Source organism: Coffea eugenioides, chromosome 5 (assembly GCF_003713205.1).
Source record: "Coffea eugenioides isolate CCC68of chromosome 5, Ceug_1.0, whole genome shotgun sequence".
NCBI classification, from domain to species: Eukaryota; Viridiplantae; Streptophyta; class Magnoliopsida; order Gentianales; family Rubiaceae; genus Coffea; species Coffea eugenioides.
The window spans coordinates 49,433,726-49,452,746 of record NC_040039.1 but is presented as its reverse complement, the minus strand read 5'-3'; the positions used below and the strand labels follow the sequence as shown (position 1 = coordinate 49,452,746).

General features: G+C 37.5%; 3 protein-coding genes and 1 non-coding gene across 4 annotated transcripts; 1 reads left to right on the top strand and 3 right to left on the bottom strand.

Moving 5' to 3' along the window:
* Nucleotides 1–3,819: 3,819 nt before the first annotated feature.
* On the bottom strand, nt 3,820–3,892 carry TRNAA-AGC. Its single transcript has one exon. It is a non-coding gene; the product is annotated as a tRNA-Ala (tRNA).
* Nucleotides 3,893–5,051: 1,159 nt separating this feature from the next.
* LOC113770902 (21.7 kDa class VI heat shock protein) lies at nt 5,052–6,043 on the bottom strand. The gene is made up of 2 exons (XM_027315529.1): nt 5,605–6,043; nt 5,052–5,463 (listed from the first exon to the last, which is right to left on the bottom strand). The coding sequence occupies exons 1-2, from the start codon at nt 5,912–5,914 to the stop codon at nt 5,213–5,215; spliced, it is 561 nt and encodes a 186-aa protein (XP_027171330.1). The 5' UTR covers nt 5,915–6,043; the 3' UTR covers nt 5,052–5,212.
* A 1,304-nt stretch (nt 6,044–7,347) lies between these two features.
* Nucleotides 7,348–8,962, bottom strand: LOC113772340 (potassium channel AKT1-like). The gene is made up of 6 exons (XM_027316932.1): nt 8,774–8,962; nt 8,402–8,647; nt 8,227–8,325; nt 8,054–8,086; nt 7,736–7,921; nt 7,348–7,588 (listed from the first exon to the last, which is right to left on the bottom strand). The coding sequence occupies exons 1-6, from the start codon at nt 8,948–8,950 to the stop codon at nt 7,475–7,477; spliced, it is 855 nt and encodes a 284-aa protein (XP_027172733.1). The 5' UTR covers nt 8,951–8,962; the 3' UTR covers nt 7,348–7,474.
* Nucleotides 8,963–11,801: 2,839 nt separating this feature from the next.
* Nucleotides 11,802–17,811, top strand: LOC113772183 (formin-like protein 5). Its single transcript, XM_027316754.1, has 8 exons — nt 11,802–11,993; nt 12,145–12,549; nt 13,756–14,431; nt 14,509–15,154; nt 15,352–15,551; nt 15,914–16,149; nt 16,321–17,179; nt 17,390–17,811. Exons 2-7 carry the CDS (start codon nt 12,406–12,408, stop codon nt 17,173–17,175), a joined length of 2,757 nt encoding a protein of 918 aa, XP_027172555.1. The 5' UTR covers nt 11,802–11,993; nt 12,145–12,405; the 3' UTR covers nt 17,176–17,179; nt 17,390–17,811.
* Nucleotides 17,812–19,021: the final 1,210 nt, after the last annotated feature.

Below are 19,021 nucleotides of genomic sequence, written 5' to 3'. Positions count from 1 at the left end.
AATCCTTCACTTGCCCTTATGTCACTTTTCACTTATCAAATCCTGTCATCATCTGTTTCACTTTTTACTTCTCCGCTCAAGTCACTTTCCCTTCCTCATTTTATCACACCACCTCTCACCCGTTTTTCTTTTCCTCACTTTCTCTCGTGCCATCTCCGTCTTCTTCTTCCACGTCGCACCCTTGCCTCTCCATATTCCTCAATCTTGTTTATTACAATAACAATAGAGAAGGAACAAGTAAGGAGAAAGAGATAGTGAGAGAAAGAAGGGAAAGGTGAATTGAAAATGGTTGAAGAGATAGGGCGAGAAGAGGGAAGGAAAGCAAGGTGGCAAAGGACAAAGAAAAGGGTTTGATTGACTTGTGTGGTTGGGCATGGGTGGTTAATAGGGGGCATTGATGTTTGGGTGTTTTGGGTATTTTGGAGTATATTTTGTAATTTCTTTGCTTGTTTTAAATAGTTTTTAATTGATTTTTAGTGTTTTAAGAAATTATAAATAAGTGTTTTAAAAATAATGGAGTATATTTTGTGAAACAATCCTACCAAACTGAACCAAATAGTTGTATACTTGCACGCATGCAGGCACAAACATTTAGCTCCTCAGACTTCTCCACCTGACAAGAGAACAAACTAACTTGAAACGATCCTTTTTCTTGCGTCAAAATGGTGCCAAGAATTTTCCACTTTGCCTTTCCCTTGAAAACAGGATCTACCATCCATGTACTGTTGTAAAACTTTACAAACAGTTGTATATTAAACCATCTCCCAACACCCAAAAAAACCTCCCTGGATAAAAGAAACAAGAAAAAAAGGAAAAAAAAGAGAAAGAAACAGGTAATGCATTGTGCAGTTGCTGTTGCTCTATCTAATTCACCAATTGGTGTTTTGTAGCCTTCTTCAAGTCCTTTTCTTTAACCTTTCACATGAAGCTTCTTCTTCAGCCTCATTATAAATTCTTATCGATCTAATCTGGTTTGTGCCAAACGTGTTGTGCTAACATTCATTGAAAAGAGTTAGCAGCAGCAGAAATATAGCTTTCCAACTCAAAATCACACGGCTCTGTTGTGAACCTAATAAATACATACCATACTGCTTTAACTTGCTCTCGATGTTCACTGCTCGCCTTTTTTAGGTACATTGGTTTTTTTACTCAACATCATTTCCCTTTATTATTATTACTCCTACTCATTTGTCTTTTGAACTTCCTTTTTTTTTTTTTCCGTTTTCATATCTCTACTTTAAATTTCTTGTATTATTGTTTGATTGCAGTTCGAGGGCTGCGATGAAAGAGATTTCATTTCATTTCTACACGCCTCATAGGACATGTCATAAAACTGGTAGTGTAAGGTGCACAATAGTTTTGATTCGTACAAAATGACTCCTTTCTATTACAAAAAAAAAATTAAATTTGCAAATGAAGGGCTGAGCTAGCACCGCTTTAACTAGCCCCCTGCGATAAACCTAATATATAGAAAAGCCTCCCATAGTTTCAAAATATACAACACGACACCCCGTATTTTGAATTAAACTGTAAAAGTGACAGAATCCGTTAAACTTAACGGAAATGGATGAAATGACCAGAATGCCCTGATATAATTAAGCAAAAGATAGATCAAAAAAATCATTTGTTTTATTCTCTAGATAGAGAGAATTGAGGGTTAAGGGGTAGAATAGGTATATTTGTTAAAAATTAGGTATAAATTTTTTTTTTAGATTCCAGTAAATCATTTCCGTTAAGTTTAACGGATTCCGTCAACTTTACAATTTAGTTCAAAGTACGGAGTGTCGTGTTGTATATTTTGAAACTATGGGAGGCTTTTCTGTATATTAGGTTTATCACAGGGAGTTTTTTTGTAGTTTACCCAAAAAAAAAAAAAAACTTAACACTATGCATATAATTTAATCAATAAATGAAGCCAGAAAGTTCTTTCGAGTAGGGTGAGGGGTTCTCAATCGAGAATGGTGGAATAGGGTTCTCTCATCTCTGGCAGAATTAGAGGTGGCAAAATGGGCGGGATGGGCGGGATTTGCTTGGGTTTGTGATGGAACCGGGTCATATGGGTTTGGGCCCAATCTTACCCATATGTATTTTGGGACTAAGTTGGGCGGGATCACTTTGAGATGGGTTTAGATTGATCCCGCCCAATACCCAAATCTATTTTCTACATATTTTTTTCCTTTAATTCATTTTTATTTTTTTATATAATTTTAATATTTTTGATTTATTAAATTTTTTTTAATTTTATTAAATAAACATGCAAGTGCTTTATACTCAGGATTCCCATCAAAAATTGGATTAACAAATAAAGGAAAAAATAGATATACAGTCATATTCCAACATATATCAAGATGGCCAAGGTACTTAAGGTATTGAATATTTATTCTCATCATTGTCCAAAGATGACAGGTCTAAATTGACTGAAATGTTGAAAATTCTTGTGGATAATGACTAGGAAAACTACTAGATTATATTCTCTAGTATGACTATAAAAATTGTTAAAGATAATTTTTGAATCTAAGACTCCGTTTGGATTGGCTATTTTTTCAAAAAATAAGTTTTTCAAATACAATGTTACAGTAATATACAATAACTCAAAAAACATCCCATCCATATTAGTATATCAAATATTTCAAAAAAATTTTATAGTAAAAATTTTTCATATACACTGCTATAATAAAATATTTCAAAAATACCCCCCAAAAATAGTTAAACCAAACAGAGCCCTTGTTATTTGAGCCCAATGGGTACCCAAGTATTTCCCAAGTATTCCCATCAATTAATGGGTACAATTGGGATTTGTCCCATTTTAAACCCAATATCAAAATCCAATACCCATCCCGCCCAAAGTCCCCATGGGCATGGGTAACCCATTAGGACTTGGGACAAATTGCCACCTCTAGGCAGAATATACAAAATATACACCTGCACCAAAAGTAACCACAATAACATCAAATTATGGGAGTATCAGTTAATAAATTCACAAAAATCGAGACTGCTAACGACTATAGTAGCCTCATTATCAAGCATTCAGTTTGTTGCTTCAGCTGGATCCAAACGTAAAGACAAATTAAAAGTGCCAATCATTTTAATAACAAATCTTTATCTGCTTCCGGCCGGAGCTTGACTATTGTTAGTGTTACGTCTTTCATGAACTAAAACTCTCTGAGAAAATACCAAGAAGAAATGGTTAATTTGATTATCTTCTTCTTGCAGGTAACTAAAAGCTGAAGAATTGAAAACAAAAAACTTCGTCTTCAAGGCAAATGGCAAGTTTTCACTTGATGTCGAAGCCGGACAGAGGCAGTGGTAGTAATTGACCGAGTAAAATAGAGAAGTCCCTCCAACAAGAAATTTGCGAAGGCCGCTAGAATGTGATTTTTTGCTTCTTTTGAAGGACAGAAGCTAAATTCTGAAGTCGTTTTCTGTATGTAGTTAGTTTGAATCCGAAGATATTGTCAAGACCCCCCAACAACAACGAAACATTTGTCAAACAGTAGTTATGAAAAGAAATTTAGATTGGAGCCAGTCAAGAAGAGAGCGATCAGAGGATATACCTAATTGAAGCAACTTCTTCATGTGGTCGACATAAACCAAAGTTTATGGAGTAACTGATGATTTTTATATGAAAGAAAGAAAATTCCGGACATAGATTGACATAACTCACACAAATGAGAGAAGCAACCATTAAAACGACTTGTTACTTCGGAGGTTCGAAGGCACGCATTCAAATCATTAGCTCTTGGAAGTTTGGAGGTTCAATTGACACGAATTCCACACCCACCATGGAAAAATTAGATGGCAAAGGTCCCAATTAAAAAATGGAGATGCGGGGTATCGATCCCCGTACCTCTCGCATGCTAAGCGAGCGCTCTACCATCTGAGCTACATCCCCATTTGACAGGCAGCAGAAATCCATGTCCAGGTTTAAACTTCAATTTTCACAGGCAAGTTCTTTGATCCTTCCTACTAGTGGGGTAAGTTGCGCGATCTGGAAATTTAATATGCTTAATGTGGAAAGTGATTTAGACCCCAGATCCAGCTGGACTTCAATTCATGCCTTCAATGATAATATAGTAGTATTACTACGAACGAACGAACCTATTCATCTAATCCAACATAAATTGTACTTGATCTTAGTCATTTGCTTTGAATTTGTAATTACGTTGACATGCACCGTTTTTGCCTATTCCTTTTCTGAGGGTAAGGAACTTGTCTCATCTCTTCCAGTATGGAATAAGCGTCCAACTTTTAAGATTATTACCAATAATCTACGTATACGGTAGGTTAAATCTGCATTCACTTCTTAAATCCACACCTTTGATGCATCCATGATGACGAGGTGATTTTCGCACTGATGAATCGAGTCTACAGCACAAGCACACTTGTTAAAATAGAGACACAACCACGGCATTGTCCCCTGATCTAGTTTCGATGATAAAATTAGTTATGCAAGGGATCAAGAGTAAAAGCAATACTAGTTGGATTAGAGTTATGAGCAAGAGAGAAATTAAGCAAAAATCCTCCCTCTACCTCACAAATGGAGGGGAGTATTTATAGTAAGGAGAACGACAAGAGAAATAATGGAACCTACTCCTTATTACCTGCAAGGAATCAGCCTAGGGCGGCAGTATTAGAGGTAGGTCTAGGTATAACAGCGGTAGCAGTCATATCAACCTGTCTGACATTAGTCAATTTTTGCCTGTAAATATCAGACACCGAATAACCAGACAGGCCCAATCGACTGAGGTGGACTCACCTCGAGAGGGCAAAGATGAAGATAAACACCAAGATAGCTGAGGTAATTACCTTGGCCTAAAACGTGTTGGATTGAGTCACCTCGACGATAAGTTGAGTCGAGGAAGCCGAGGTGAGCGTCCACACATGACTTGTATGATTTGTATTGATACTTGCATAGAATGCGGATATAGGATGAAGGCGTGTGAATTTGGGATGACTTGTAACGTATTTCAGGAACAATTCTGTCATGAATTGAATGACGTGCGAAAAATATCATGAATTGAATCACAGGCATTCATGAGAAAGGGCCTTAGTTGATTCCCAAGTCAAACACGTCTCTTTTAATTTAAAGAGCAAAACTAATTACATTCCTTGATAGCCTATCTTTACAGCAAACGTATACATAACATCTCTATCTTCAGTCGTCGAATAATTTAACTGCAAGAAAACATTTTTCTTGATTTGTACTGTATTGTTAAGGTGGTATACAATTTACAGGGCTCTTGGGAACTCTAATCTCTAAAAGTCTATCATCTGTCACACAGGCTTCCATGTTCCTCCAATCTGCATCATCAGGCAGTTCAATCCTTCTAACATATCCATGTTCCCACCAGTTGGAGCCTCTCCAATCTTTTGTCCTGGACTCCTGCTGCTGCCTCCATTGGCCGCTAATCTCCACCACCTCCCCTTTCTCAACACAAACTTGTATGCTATTTTTCCCGGACTCTGCAACGTTAAATTTAGAAGTTGAAGAAACTTTCTTTGCTGTTTATCTTGAAAGACACCTGGCCTAGCTCTTGGCCTTCCCCCAACTCTGAATCTGTAATCCTATTTGATGCAACGAAGTATAAGGTTAAAGATACTCACCTGGTAATTCAGCTTTCAAGACATAATCTGCATCTGTTTGAAACCAATCAACCGTTCTTTTCTCACTTGAGCCATAAAGATTTGACAAGAGAACATCTGCATCAAATTCCCAGAGCGGAAAAGCATCAGAAGGATCAAAGAACTTTCCAAAGAGCAATGGACTGAACAACGACCCTTCGCCAAAGATCTTATGAGCTACTGGATTCCCTTTCTCAAGAAAAGTTGTGAATACATCTTCCTTGAGGGGAAGACACCATTTTTGCGAGCTGTGATCTTCCAACAGAACTTCAATCTTTTTGTAACTTGTCATTGCAGATTAGAAATCTAGAAGTTGTGAAATTATTGCCAAAGTGAAATTGAGGCTTTCTTGCTTTTTATAGTACCATAGCTGCTTTTAAAAAAGCGACCTGGAGAACAAATTCTTATGGAATATATGAAGGCTGTAAAGATAAAGAGGAATATTTCCCATCTGGAATTTTCTTGCGAGTCAAAAAGTTCCAATGGTGATCGGATGAATAGAAAATGAATCGAAGATGGTTAAATTCCCTTAGCAACTCACTGGAAATTTCTTGTTTTCATCTTCTGTGAACAACGTGGCACAGCAGAACAGGTAACGTGACAGCATATTGAGAATTGAGACCTTTCCATGCTGGGGACGATAGAGTTGCCCTTTTTGCTTTTGATCTTTGGACTATTTCACCAAAAGCTAGAAACTTGCAACCATGATGATTCTTGGAAAATAAGCTTATTATATGTAAGGTACTCCGACATGGCATGGCACTAAACTTTTAAGAGGAATGCAACTGCGTAAGTGAAGGGTACGTCATGTGTGAATGCTTGTATCTGAAAGCACGTTCGGTTTAGTGTGGAATTAAGGGAAAAATCCATTTTTCATCCTCAAACTTTGTGACTAAGACACATTTGGTCCCCAAACTTTTTGACCAGACACATTGAGTACATGTATTAACTATTTTTTGCCACATTTAGTCAAAAAACGGGAAAATTTTCAATTTGGACGGTGAAACCCACGTGACCGTTAACTTATGCATCGGGAATCAATGCAAGTCAGACTAAAGTCCACACATTCTCTCTCTAATGCAAGTCGACACAAAATGTCGACTAAAAGTACACTCAAAGTCTAAGGGTGGAGCTCCTAAATGATGAGTTCTGAGGTCTGCAGTTTTTTTTTTTTTACAATGAGCTCTTCACAGGGTAATTCTTACATCTTTTTGTTTATTGATCTCATGTAGCTCTCTTTTTGGTAGTTCTTGTGATCACTATATTTATTGTTTCTAAAGGTTCATGTTCATGGACTGATATCCCTCAAAAATTACGTTTCAAGTTGATTATGAGACAAAGTTTTGGAATGAACAAGTAAAAAAAACAAAGAAAACAAAAACTCATTCTTTTCCTACACCATTAAGTAGAAAAAGCACTGAGGAGATAACACAATCTTCATATCACACAATCTCATATATGAAGATGCACAACAACCATTTCACGCAATTAATAATAGGAAAAGCATGAAATAAAGAATATATACTAAACATATGGGATTGCAGATTTTATTACAACTTCAGTCAAAGTTCTGCCCCATGAAAGCATGCTATTTCTACGTTTACAAAGCATGCCCCATGAAACATATGATAGTGCAGATTTTAGGAAAGACATGCCCCATGAAAGCATCCTATTTCTACATTTACAAATTCAGTCAAAGTTCTGCCCCATGAAAGGAACGAACCACAGTCATCACCCCCAGATTCGGTAACTCATTCCAAGCTTAGTACCAATTTTCCTTCTCTTGCATGTCCCCTATTTTTCCCAGCAACAGAGATCATAAGTAGCATGGCCAACATCAAGATAATACAAATCATAATTTTAGGAGCTCTGCTAATCTCACGCAGCTTTTCACTCCACAAGCTAGCATGTTCTCTGTCTCTATCAGCACTCCCTCCATGATTGGATCCTTTAGCTCCTTCAAATGCTGCGCAACCAATGAAGAAAGCCAAAAGCAATTCAATGATAGTCAATGACAGAGTGTGTGCAGTAGTGAACCCAAAAGGACCTTGTAACGAAAATTTTCAATCAAAATTGAAAATCGTCTTCCAGTTAACGAAGCATACGGACGGACCTGAAGGAGATTATTCATGATAATGGTCCCGTCTCCAACATTGGCCTGAATGATATTCATAAATGTGGTTCGATTCAGTCGCAATAGCTGGCTCAGTCTTTTTGTTCGTACAGTGAACAGCTGAGGCCTATAGCAAATAACCCCAATCTCACCACAGAGATCACCATTTTTTGCCTCCCCAACAATCTGAAAATTCAGTCACAACATCTTCAATATAAGAGGAAAGTCTAAATCTTTCATTATTTGTTGAAGTAGATAGTCTAGTCCAGGGAAAAACAAGGGGGGAGTATTTGATCCGAGCATATGCATTGCACTTGCCTGCTCGCCACCATTTTTGAAAACCAGTAAATCCTGTGAGCAGTTCAAACATCAGCAGCAGGCATTTATGAGTCAACAGCTTTTTTACAAGTCCAAATGAGGGTAACAAATTACAAGCACATGACTTTCGATAAATCACAATGAAAAAGATGAAAAAGGAAGCCCAATTTTACCACTGCTCCTGACACAAGAATGTAAAAATCTGTTGGAGCTTTATTCTGCAGAATTACATCCTCCTTGGGAGGAAAGTACTCAGCTTTCATCTCTGAAACCTGGCAGTATAGGAAGTATATGCTATAAGGCCTCAAACTTGAAAAGTGAAAATGTTCTACCGTTCCAAAGAATTACCAGTTGGAAGAGCAAGTCGTTGGACACGCCACGAAATAAGTACACCTTATCCACTAGGGAGTAAAAGAGAAAATGTGAAATGCTTGACCGGATGGCTTTTGGAAGAGAATCTAGAGTCTCTTGCTGCTCCAGCCCCTCTGAGTCAGTTCTGAACTTCAAGCACAAGTGAGAGAGCATCTGATCTTGTAGGCGAAGAGGCAACTGGTTCCTCTGAGCGAAACTTGATGCAGCTTGAATGGTATCTCTCTGTTTATGTATGAATGCACGGCCTCATTAAAATTGAAGATCATGTGCAAGCAGTTAACATAAATATCGTAAACTTAGACTTGACTTCAAGAAATCACAAAAAAACGATGTATAGGTATTACTCACAAATTTTCTGGTCCTACTGGTTCCATGAACAACCAAATTGGTCATATTTCCTATCAAATATGCTGTCAGCCCCAGGTTAAAGAGCATGTAAACGATGTCAAAGATCATCTCTCTCGTATTCTCGGCATGTAGGTCACCATAACCAACTGTAGTTAGAGTAGTGATGGACCAGTACATTGAGGTTACATAACGGATTCACAGACTTTTCCGAAGGAAGTCCCCCATAGAAGCCCCAATCCATGTCTTCTTGTGATTGTGATAACGAGCAGCAAGCAGATACCCACCTCTGCTAATCTCACGCAGCTTTTCACTCCACAAGCTCGGTGGGAAAGAGATAAACTTGGAGAGGAAAAGGAGCTCCACACTTAGACTTTGAGTGTACTTTTAGTCAACATTTTGTGTCGACTTGCATTAGAGAGAGAATGTGTGGACTTTAGTCTGACTTGCATTGATTCCCGATGCATAAGTTAACGCCCACGTGGGTTTCACCGTCCAAATTGAAAATTTTCCCGTTTTTTGATTAAATGTGGCAAAAAATAGTTAATACATGTACTCAATGTGTCTGGTCAAAAAGTTTGGGGACCAAATATGTCTTAGTCACAAAGTTTGAGGATGAAAAATGGATTTTTCCCGTGGAATTAATTGCAACATCCGACCCTTAACCCTCAGGTTAGTTGGGATTAAGACTTCGTTAAGATTCCCAAAAACTCTGCTGCGCCTGTTGGCGTTCATCCCATCAATTAGAACACATAACACAGGTAAATGAAATAGCAATGGCAACGAGAATGAAAATCATGACAGCCCATCTAATTCCAGCGATCTAGAATTCATTTTCTGTACACAAAAGATGTAAGATTTTGTAAAACAAAAACTGATATAGCAACATGCAGCATGTAGAGTTCTTTAGAAGTTCTAATTACGGCAGGTTTTTGCATCAGAGCAACTATTTATGAAGATAAATCCATCCGCCAATAGAAATTAGAACCAGTTTTACACAATGTGAAAAGAACATCTGAAAGCTAGTGGTGTTTCCTGATGTCACCAGAATATCACTTGAATCAAGGTTTGCTATTGTTACAAGGCACCAATCCGTTCCATCCAGTGCTGAACCTTTTTCACCTTTCTATGTCCTTCGTCCCTTTATTGTGAAAATAAGTACGAGCACTAAGCAAAAGAAAGTTGCATTCATTACAGGCAGTATTCTCATGGTACGACATCTGCATATCCACTCACCCAAAGAGCAGAATTTGTTTCAGGGTAATGCATGTAAAGTTACCTTAGAAAATGAAGGATTCAACAGATTTTTTTCTTTTTTTTTCTTTTTATGAGGAGGAGTTTGCAGATTCGGGATTTGACCAAAATTCAGGACGTGATCTTTTACTTGCATGGTATTATATGAAATTATGTGCCATAAATCAACAAATTGTCAAGAGTGGGATTAAGAATTTGAAGGGCTCGTTATTCGTTACCGCTGCAGGATTCTTTACCTGTAGAAGTAATTGACGTTTCTTTCTGCCTAAATTTCTCAGGAACTTTGCATTTTTTTTTTTTTTTTTTTTTTTGGGTTTAAGACAGTTGTTTCGTTGGCCGATTTTTCAGTTCATTGAATTGTCAGGTTGAGAAGAATTTTGGTAACAGCCATCTGTTTGACCTCAATCCAGCAGTAATCTCTCGAAGAAGAAAAGGCAAACTACGTCAGGTAGTCCGCGTGGAAGGCATACCCTCTTAAGAGTTGGTCAGAGCTAAAAAGATTTATCCAAGTACGAAATAAAAAATTTGTTTTCAGTGCTAATTTTACCAATTTTCTATTCAGTAATACTTGGACCAATGTCATTAGCCCAAGACAAGAGATGTGCGCAACATCATCATATCGTATGGTAATTTACTCTTTCTTGAGCCAAAAAACAAAGAAAGAAATTAATGAGTAATAGTTTCATTTAAATCCTAATCTCACTTTAATTAACAACACAGTTCGATTAAGTCAAATTATACAATAAAAAGTTAAAAAAAAAAACAACTAGTTGCAAGTCACAAACCCAAACACAAAGCATGACGAAATCCTAATCTCACCTTAATTAATAACACAGATCAATAAAATGAGAGGATTTTTGTTTAACGAGCGACCAGTGAACCCGAGTTAGTATAGTTAAATTGTATCTAATATAGTATACGAGTGCACACACCAATAATCATTACCTTATCTTGAATATATATACTTTCTCTGTTTAATTTTAACTTTTTATAATATCAGCACCAGAATTCTATTTTAATGATTGTCTAGTCTGCTCCATATTATGGAAGAAAAGCCCAAAAAAGTAGACTGTTTCCCATTCCAAAATTTTTTTTTAAAAAAAGATCTAGAAACAATAATTTTAAATAGTACTTGTAAGAATTAGGGGAAAAAAAGAGAAGCAATTATGGAAAATTGACATTGTCAAGGAACGCCAACCCAACGACTCGAGTGGGCACACAAAAAAGTACATGATACATCCCGCTTTACCTTTCCATTCCTAGACTCAATGCATGGGACTTGTGTAATTGTGCACCCTTACCCTACACTCAAGACGGCTCCTTTCCGCGTCATTTTCGCATTTGTAGGAAGGACCTACCCACGGAGTTATAATTAATTGAAATATCGGTAATAAACGAGTGCACTTATTCAAACGAAGGAAAGAAAAAAGAAAAAGAAAAATGCATGGTTCAATTTAATGACGAAATACTAATCAATTAGAGAAAGCCAAAATAAAAAAAAATTTGGAGAAAACAAGATATACTAAAAGAACTAATTTATTTAATTACATTATCAATATATTTTTTAATTCACATACATTACACTAAAAAATTGTGACAGAATTTTTTTTTCAAAAAATCATTTTAAATAATCTACTATCCGGACACACATAATATAAGTAATATAGAAAAAAATAAAAAAAAAGGTAAATTGCCCAAATTACTACTGCAAAGAATTAAAAAATGAACTTGAGGAAAAGCTTTGGCAGATTTCGCACGAACATCAAGCCGAGAAAAGAATTCACTTTTGTTTCTCGGGAGGAATTTTCCTTGGTCAACTCACGCGCTCTGCCACCGCCACCCCATTGCTGTTTGTGTTTTTTCAGCTGCCTTCTGTGGTAGATAAATTTGGTCACATTCGATAAACCCCATAGTAATAATTACCCCTTTTAGATTTATTGGTTCTTGGACGAGAACTCGAATTCCTTAAGTATAAAAACATTCATCTCCATTGAAGATATTTTTGTCTGATTGCATAACAACGGTGTATTCTATCCCAAAATTTGGCTTTTTTTTTTTGAGGGGGGAAACGGATTATTTTTTTCGTTTATGTCTTGATGTTGACTAAGATTTGATGCCAGATATTGGGCTTTGGCCTAAAATTTGAAAGTGGGTCACCGAGATTCTTGGTAAGAGGTCTATGATTGAAACATTTGAGGGGTTGTATTGAAAAAGTTGAATTGGTTTTGTGGTAAATGCTGTAAAGACTTGACCTTTGTCCCAAACTGGAGGAGATTTCTGGTACAGGGTATAAAAGAAGTGGTTTTTGTTCCTAATCTGGGGTTGCTGGTTTGATGATATGAGAAGGAGTGAAGGCATTTGGGATACTGATTCAAGAACAAATGGGAGTCAGAGGGGGGCTTGGTGTAATTGCATCTTTGGTTCTGCTTTTAGTTTTAATTGCAACATGTCTTGGAAGCAAGAAAGCTGCACCAGAATCTTCACTTGCAAGTCTGGTCAACTTAATGGAGAGGAATCAGGATGTGGTAAAAGATTCTTACTTTTTCACTTGCGCTTTACTTGTTTAGTTCTGTATGCCTATTTTGGTAGCATATGAACAACTATTTCCTTTGGTTATATCTAGTAGAAAAGGAGCTGAATGGTTACTATCTTGTTTCGGTGGTAATATCTTAGCAATTATGTGCAAATTTTCTAAGGATAAGATGTTTTCCTTTCAGAAGATGTTTCTTCTTGATTTTCTTTTTGGTCCTGTATTGCGGAAGTACATTGGGAGGACACCAAATATTGTTTATATTGGGGGTCTGGCTCACTATTTTTCTTCCCCATCTTCTTGCCCTTCCTATTCAATTTTTCTTATTTTTGTTTTGCTGTTTTTATGTTTCTAGTTCGGTTCATGATCTGGGAGTCTGTTAAGTTCTTAGTCTGCCAGCTGGAATTTAATGTCATGCATTGCAAGAGATGAATGAATGTTTGTCTTCTCAGAAAATGCTTGCTAAATCTGCTGAAATTGGAGATATGTTTGGGGAAATGGTGTCACTCTGATTATGATAAGTTTGGCATGTATATGTACTAGGAAATGCTGAAGCTGTTTTATATAAAAATGGCTTTTTGAAGTAAACAGGAGAATGATATAATGGAGGGCAGAGATCCATATATTTATATGCTTGTAAAGATCCAACTTATTTATTATATTGATTAAGTAAGAGGATCTGCACATAACCTGAGACAATCAAGAGTTCAGGAGAGTTGGAACAAATCAGAAGCATGGTACTGAGTATGATAGCGTTTATGAATATGTGCATATTATTTTGATAGTATATATGCTTCTGGAGGAGTAGAAGAGAAAAGAAGAGGGGAAAACTAAAGAGTATTCCTCTGGGTCGGCAGCCATGAAGCTTAATAACTGAAGTGCAGTAATAAATCTTTTTTATTTTCTTTTCATGATGTTTGGCATTTGCAACTTTGAATCATCTGTAGGGCCATGCAACTTTGTTGACACCATGGTTTTATCAATCCAGTTTTCATGGTTATTGTTTTACTTTCTTCCTCTATGAATTGTACATTTTCCAGTGTTGAAAAGGTAGCATAAAAGGAATATGAGAAATGTAGAACGCAGATGGTGTGTCAATCAACTGTAGTTATTTGTAAATTTGTTCAGATTTTGCAGTGCTTGTTACTGCATTCTTCCATGTTTACGCGTTTTGAATTCCAGTTGGATATTCTTCTTGCAGGCTGAGCTGTTGATGGCAAACTGTAGGTTGGAGTTGATGCGTGCCAATGAAGCTGTTGAAGAGTCGAGTGAAGTTATTGTGAATGGTAGGTCATTAGCCAAATCAGATGCACAGAAATTTCTTACGGTGTTAAATCCCAAGGTTGAGAGGACTCTTTTGGAATGTTTAAGGAAGAAAGATCTCGTGTTCCTTGAATCTGGAGAAGAGAAAGATTCAAAGAATTGGTACATTAGGTATCTGGATTTCATATACACCAGACCTGGTGCTTCTAGAGGACGGAGATTGATTCAGAGCTTTGGAGAAGCTCCTGCCCCGTCCCCTGCACTGCCATCACCTGCTCCAGCTCCTTCAATACCTGTAGTTCCCAAACCGCAGCTAAGTACTAGCCCCCCATCACCTCCATTCTTCCCACCAGATTCTAGCAATTCAAACTTACATCGTACTCCCAGTGCAAAGCCTTCTTTAGGCCCAAGTTCTTCTTCTGATGTACAGGCAAATAAGCAACATGGTACCAGCAAAACAGTTGTCATAGCTGTTGCTGTGACTGCAGCAGCAACATTTGTTATTTCTGCAGTGCTCTTTTTATGCTGTCGTAGATTTTGCAGGAGAGGCTCTGGAGTTGGAAAAAATGATGAGAGGCCTCTTCTCAATTTAAGCTTAAGTGACTACTCCGTCGGTAATTTTTCTTCACTTAATATCTAATATTCAATTGCTGTTTTCCTGTGCTGATTTTTTGTGGTTTTGATGTTTCAGCCTCTCCAAACAAGTCATTCACTTTAAGTTCTTCAATAAATAATGAGAAGCCTTCTAATCAGTCATTCTACAACTCAAATCATAAGATGACTGGTGATTTCAACATGGACTCTCATTTGCAGACTGATTCAAAAATTGAGATTCCACTTGGAACTGCTGCCGGAGGTGGAATTACATTAGCTGAGAATTCTTCGCAGATACTTGGGAGATCAGAACCAACTGGTTTACCTCCCCTGAAGCCTCCCCCTGGTAGGGCAAATTCTCTTGGACTTCCTACTGGTCCTGGTAAAGCACCTCCTCCCCCTCCTGCACCATCAGCTCCGCCGCCTCCACCTCTAAGACCTGGTGGCCCACGTCCTCCTGCCCCAGCTCCACCTCCTCCACCTACTATACCTTCTCCTACTAGGAATGGCCCTCGTCCACCTCCACCACCACCACCAGGTGGTAGTGGGGCACCACCTCGGCCCCCACCCTTAGGTCTAAAGCCTACTCGTCCACCTCTTGGATCGAGTAATTTGTCAACTTCTGCCAATGTTGAAGATGCTGATGCTCCTAAAGCTAAGCTGAAGCCTTTCTTCTGGGATAAGGTTCTGGCTAACCCTGACCATTCTATGGTCTGGCACCAAATCAAATCGGGATCATTCCAGTAAGTTACTCTCTTTGTTTATCACAGACTCGTGATTTTTGAATTGTGCTGCCTGATAAACAGCATGTATGGCCACGGACAGGTTTGATGAAGGGATGATAGTGGCTTTATTTCATTTCTTACTCTCTTTCTTTATCATGTAACTCATGATGTTCACATCATGATTTCTGATAAATCTGATGTTTGGTTGTGAACAGGTTTAATGAAGAGATGATAGAGTCTTTATTTGGTTATGCTCCTGCTGAAAGAAACAGGAATCAGCGCAAGGAGTCTGCAGCCCAAGATGCTGCAAACCAATATATCCAAATTATTGATCCCAAAAAATCTCAGAACCTTTCAATCCTTCTTAAAGCATTAAATGTGACAACAGAAGAAGTTTGTGATGCACTTCAAGAAGGTGATTTGTTATTTTCTTTTGTTGCTTATCAAACATTACATCAAAGTAGAGCATGCATTGTTTGTTTATATATTGGAGAACGAAAACAAATTTGGTCCTATTAGCTAGAAAGTGTCCTGTCAAAAACAAATTTGTTCTTTTCTTTTGTATTGTAGTCACACATGGAACATCCCGGGCAATTAAAAGAAAATATTAGATGTTAAAAGCAACTTTTTTTAGCCAGTTTTAGTATACTAGCTGGATAACTATATGAAATGTCTCTCCAGTAACTTATCCTAGCCCTTGAAAAATAAGAAAAAAGCATCTAAAGAGGTTCTCTGCAGATTTTAAAGCACTTGCAGCTAATACTTAGAATCATTCAGGAAATGAACTTCCTTCTGAACTCATTCAAACATTGCTAAAGATGGCACCGACAACTGATGAAGAACTGAAGTTGAGATTATATAGTGGTGACCTTTCTCGTCTTGGGCCTGCTGAGCGCTTCCTTAAAGTTTTGGTGGATATACCATGTGCTTTTAAAAGATTAGAATCATTACTGTTTATGTGTATTCTTCAAGAGGAGGCATCTCTGGTAAAAGAGTCCTTTGCAACCTTGGAGGTAAGTCGTTGTTTCAATTAATACCTAATTAAAGTTATTGGTAAAAGAGTCCTTTGAATAAAATATTGTTCATGAGTTGAAAACTTTTAAAACTTTAATATAATCATGCTTCTTGTCTTGCTGACTGCTGTTTTCATATGCATGTGGTTTTCTGTTTTATTCACGCTGCAGGCTGCTTGCACGGAACTCCGGAAAAGTAGATTGTTTCTTAAGCTCCTTGAGGCTGTTCTTAAGACTGGAAATCGCATGAATGATGGCACATTTCGTGGTGGTGCACAGGCATTCAGACTCGACACACTTTTGAAATTGTCAGATGTGAAAGGAATTGATGGGAAAACTACACTTTTGCACTTTGTTGTTCAGGAGATAATTCGTTCAGAAGGTGTACGAGCTGCCCGTGCAGCTAGAGAGATGCGGAGCATGTCCAGCATTAAGTCTGATGATCTAATTGAGGTTTCTTCACATGATACAGAAGAGCAGTTTCGAAGTATGGGTTTGCAGGTGGTGGCAAATTTAGGAAATGAACTTGAAAATGTCAAAAGAGCTGCAATTCTGGATGCTGATAGCTTAACTGGAACAGTTGCTAAACTTGGTCACGCTCTAATTAAAGCCCGAGATTTCTTAAATGCAGAAATGAAGAACGTGGATGAAGAAAATGGGTTTCGTCAAACACTGGAAAGCTTTGTGCAGAATGCTGAGGTCGACATCATGTGGTTGCTTGAGGAAGAGAAGAGAATCATGGCTTTAGTAAAGAGCACTGGAGATTACTTTCATGGAAATGCCGGGAAGGATGAGGGTTTGAGATTATTTGTTATAGTAAGAGACTTCCTGATAATATTGGACAAGGTGTGCAAAGAGGTCAAAAGTGCCCCAAAAAACCTGAATAAACCTCGGAGAAGCGAAGATGCTACAAGTGCATCTTCAGACCCACGGCAAAATTCTGTCCCTGATCCTCGTCAACGGCTCTTTCCTGCTATAGCAGAGAGGCGGATGGATAGTTCTAGTTCAGATGATGAAACGTCGTAGTGTGGTAAGGTCAAAATTTGTCAAAATTTGTCCATCCTATTTTGTGGCTGCTTTACTCATCTCAAACTTGTGCTAATTAAGTAACTGATACTACTCATCTAAAATGCTTTTGCTTTTCGGATTTATATCAGTATCGTGCTTTCGCCTGATGTCAATCCATTCCAAGTAGACAGAATCCAAAATGTATTTATTTTTGCTTGGCATAAATCTGCAGGAGATAGGAGACCAAGAGAATGATGCAATGCTGATTCTTTTATCAAACCACCTTCTGTAAATGATGATGCCAAAGTTTGGTTGAAAGGTGTTTGAACTCATGGCAATATGCTTTTTGTGCACCCAGCAGTTTGCAGCGCAGTAGATGCCTGACAGAAATTTGAAGCTAACGGAGGAATGTTTGCTAACGCTAGTGTTGTATGGAAGGAGTAGCTGATGTATATGTCTGTAGTAGTGAATCACTAGTTAGGAAGTTAAATTTCTTAGCTTGTCATTCTTGATCAATTTTGACATAACAATTTGTTCAATTTTGTTGTCCTGTTTAGAAGAGTTGGTATTGGACAATTAGATTTTGTATATCTTACTCAGACATTGCTCATGTAACTTCTTTACTGATACTTAGAGAACTTGTAGTTGAGATCATTGCTGAAGTTAATACAAATAATTATCGGTGTTCGCTGAGTCCTTATTTTCTCACCAATTGTGTCATCTGTTCGACAGCATGATGTCCGATCAGTACGTATGGGCTGGCCGGCTGGGGAATGTTTCTTGAATGAAGTGGCTCCAAAGAATGATTAACCGCCTAAATAAATCAGGCTTTCACGCTCATTTTCAACTCAAAGGCATGTAGCAAGTCAATATATATATATATAATTTGAAGAACGTATCAAAGAAAACTTTTTTAAAATAAAATAAAATTTACATTAACTTAAAAAGTTGAAAATATTTACTTCTGCTAGATGGGCAAAGAGTCAAGACCATCGCAAAGTACAAGTGGAATAAGCAAAATGCCCAAAACCCAACTCCTCCTTAGTTTCTTCACTACACTACAGGGAATGGATTGTGTTTGTAGAGACTAGAGATTCGGGAGTCCTTACGTCGCATTGGGTTGTATTTTTCAAGCATATGATCTGGACATTTGTCATGCAATATTCAAGAGCAGAAGTGCATCGAAGTTAGTTCTTCAGCAAAATTAATTTTTTGCCTGAAAAGTGAGTGAATACATCTTCTGCTATTACCATTTCTGTTTACTCGGTTCAATGACCTCCTTCAACGATTTTTCTGTTTAAATGCTAGCGCAAATCCGACCTTATTCTTTTGGTTTGATACTTTTTTTTTTTTTTGGTGCGTTTTTGGTTTGATACTTTGATTGCAGCAAATTATTGCTGCAGGACGAAAATTTTCAACGAGGTTAAATGTCATAATGACATTACTGAAGAGGTTCTTCTTGCTGCTTCCTTGTTAGTACGCATATATAGAATATCTGGAACAGTTCATGCATACACAAGATTGACCCGGTAATATACTGTTTGAAAATGAGAAAATATGATCCGTTTCCGCTAATGACATACGTGTGCATGCATGCAACCATGCAGACTCTAACGATGAACGCCACCCATGTGCAGAAACCAGCTATGTGCATGGCTCCTTTTCTTGCTTGTCAACAATCGATTAAAGAACTAATTAATAAAAAAAAAAAAACCTAAATATCTAAAGCTACGTTAAATGAAGAATAGACTTTACAACATCTTGTAAATACCAAATTAAGGAAGAAAGACATGAGATAAAACGTACGGGAACTTGTATCAAGTTCTTCAAGAATTTCGATTAAAAGGGCAAATTTAACTGCCTT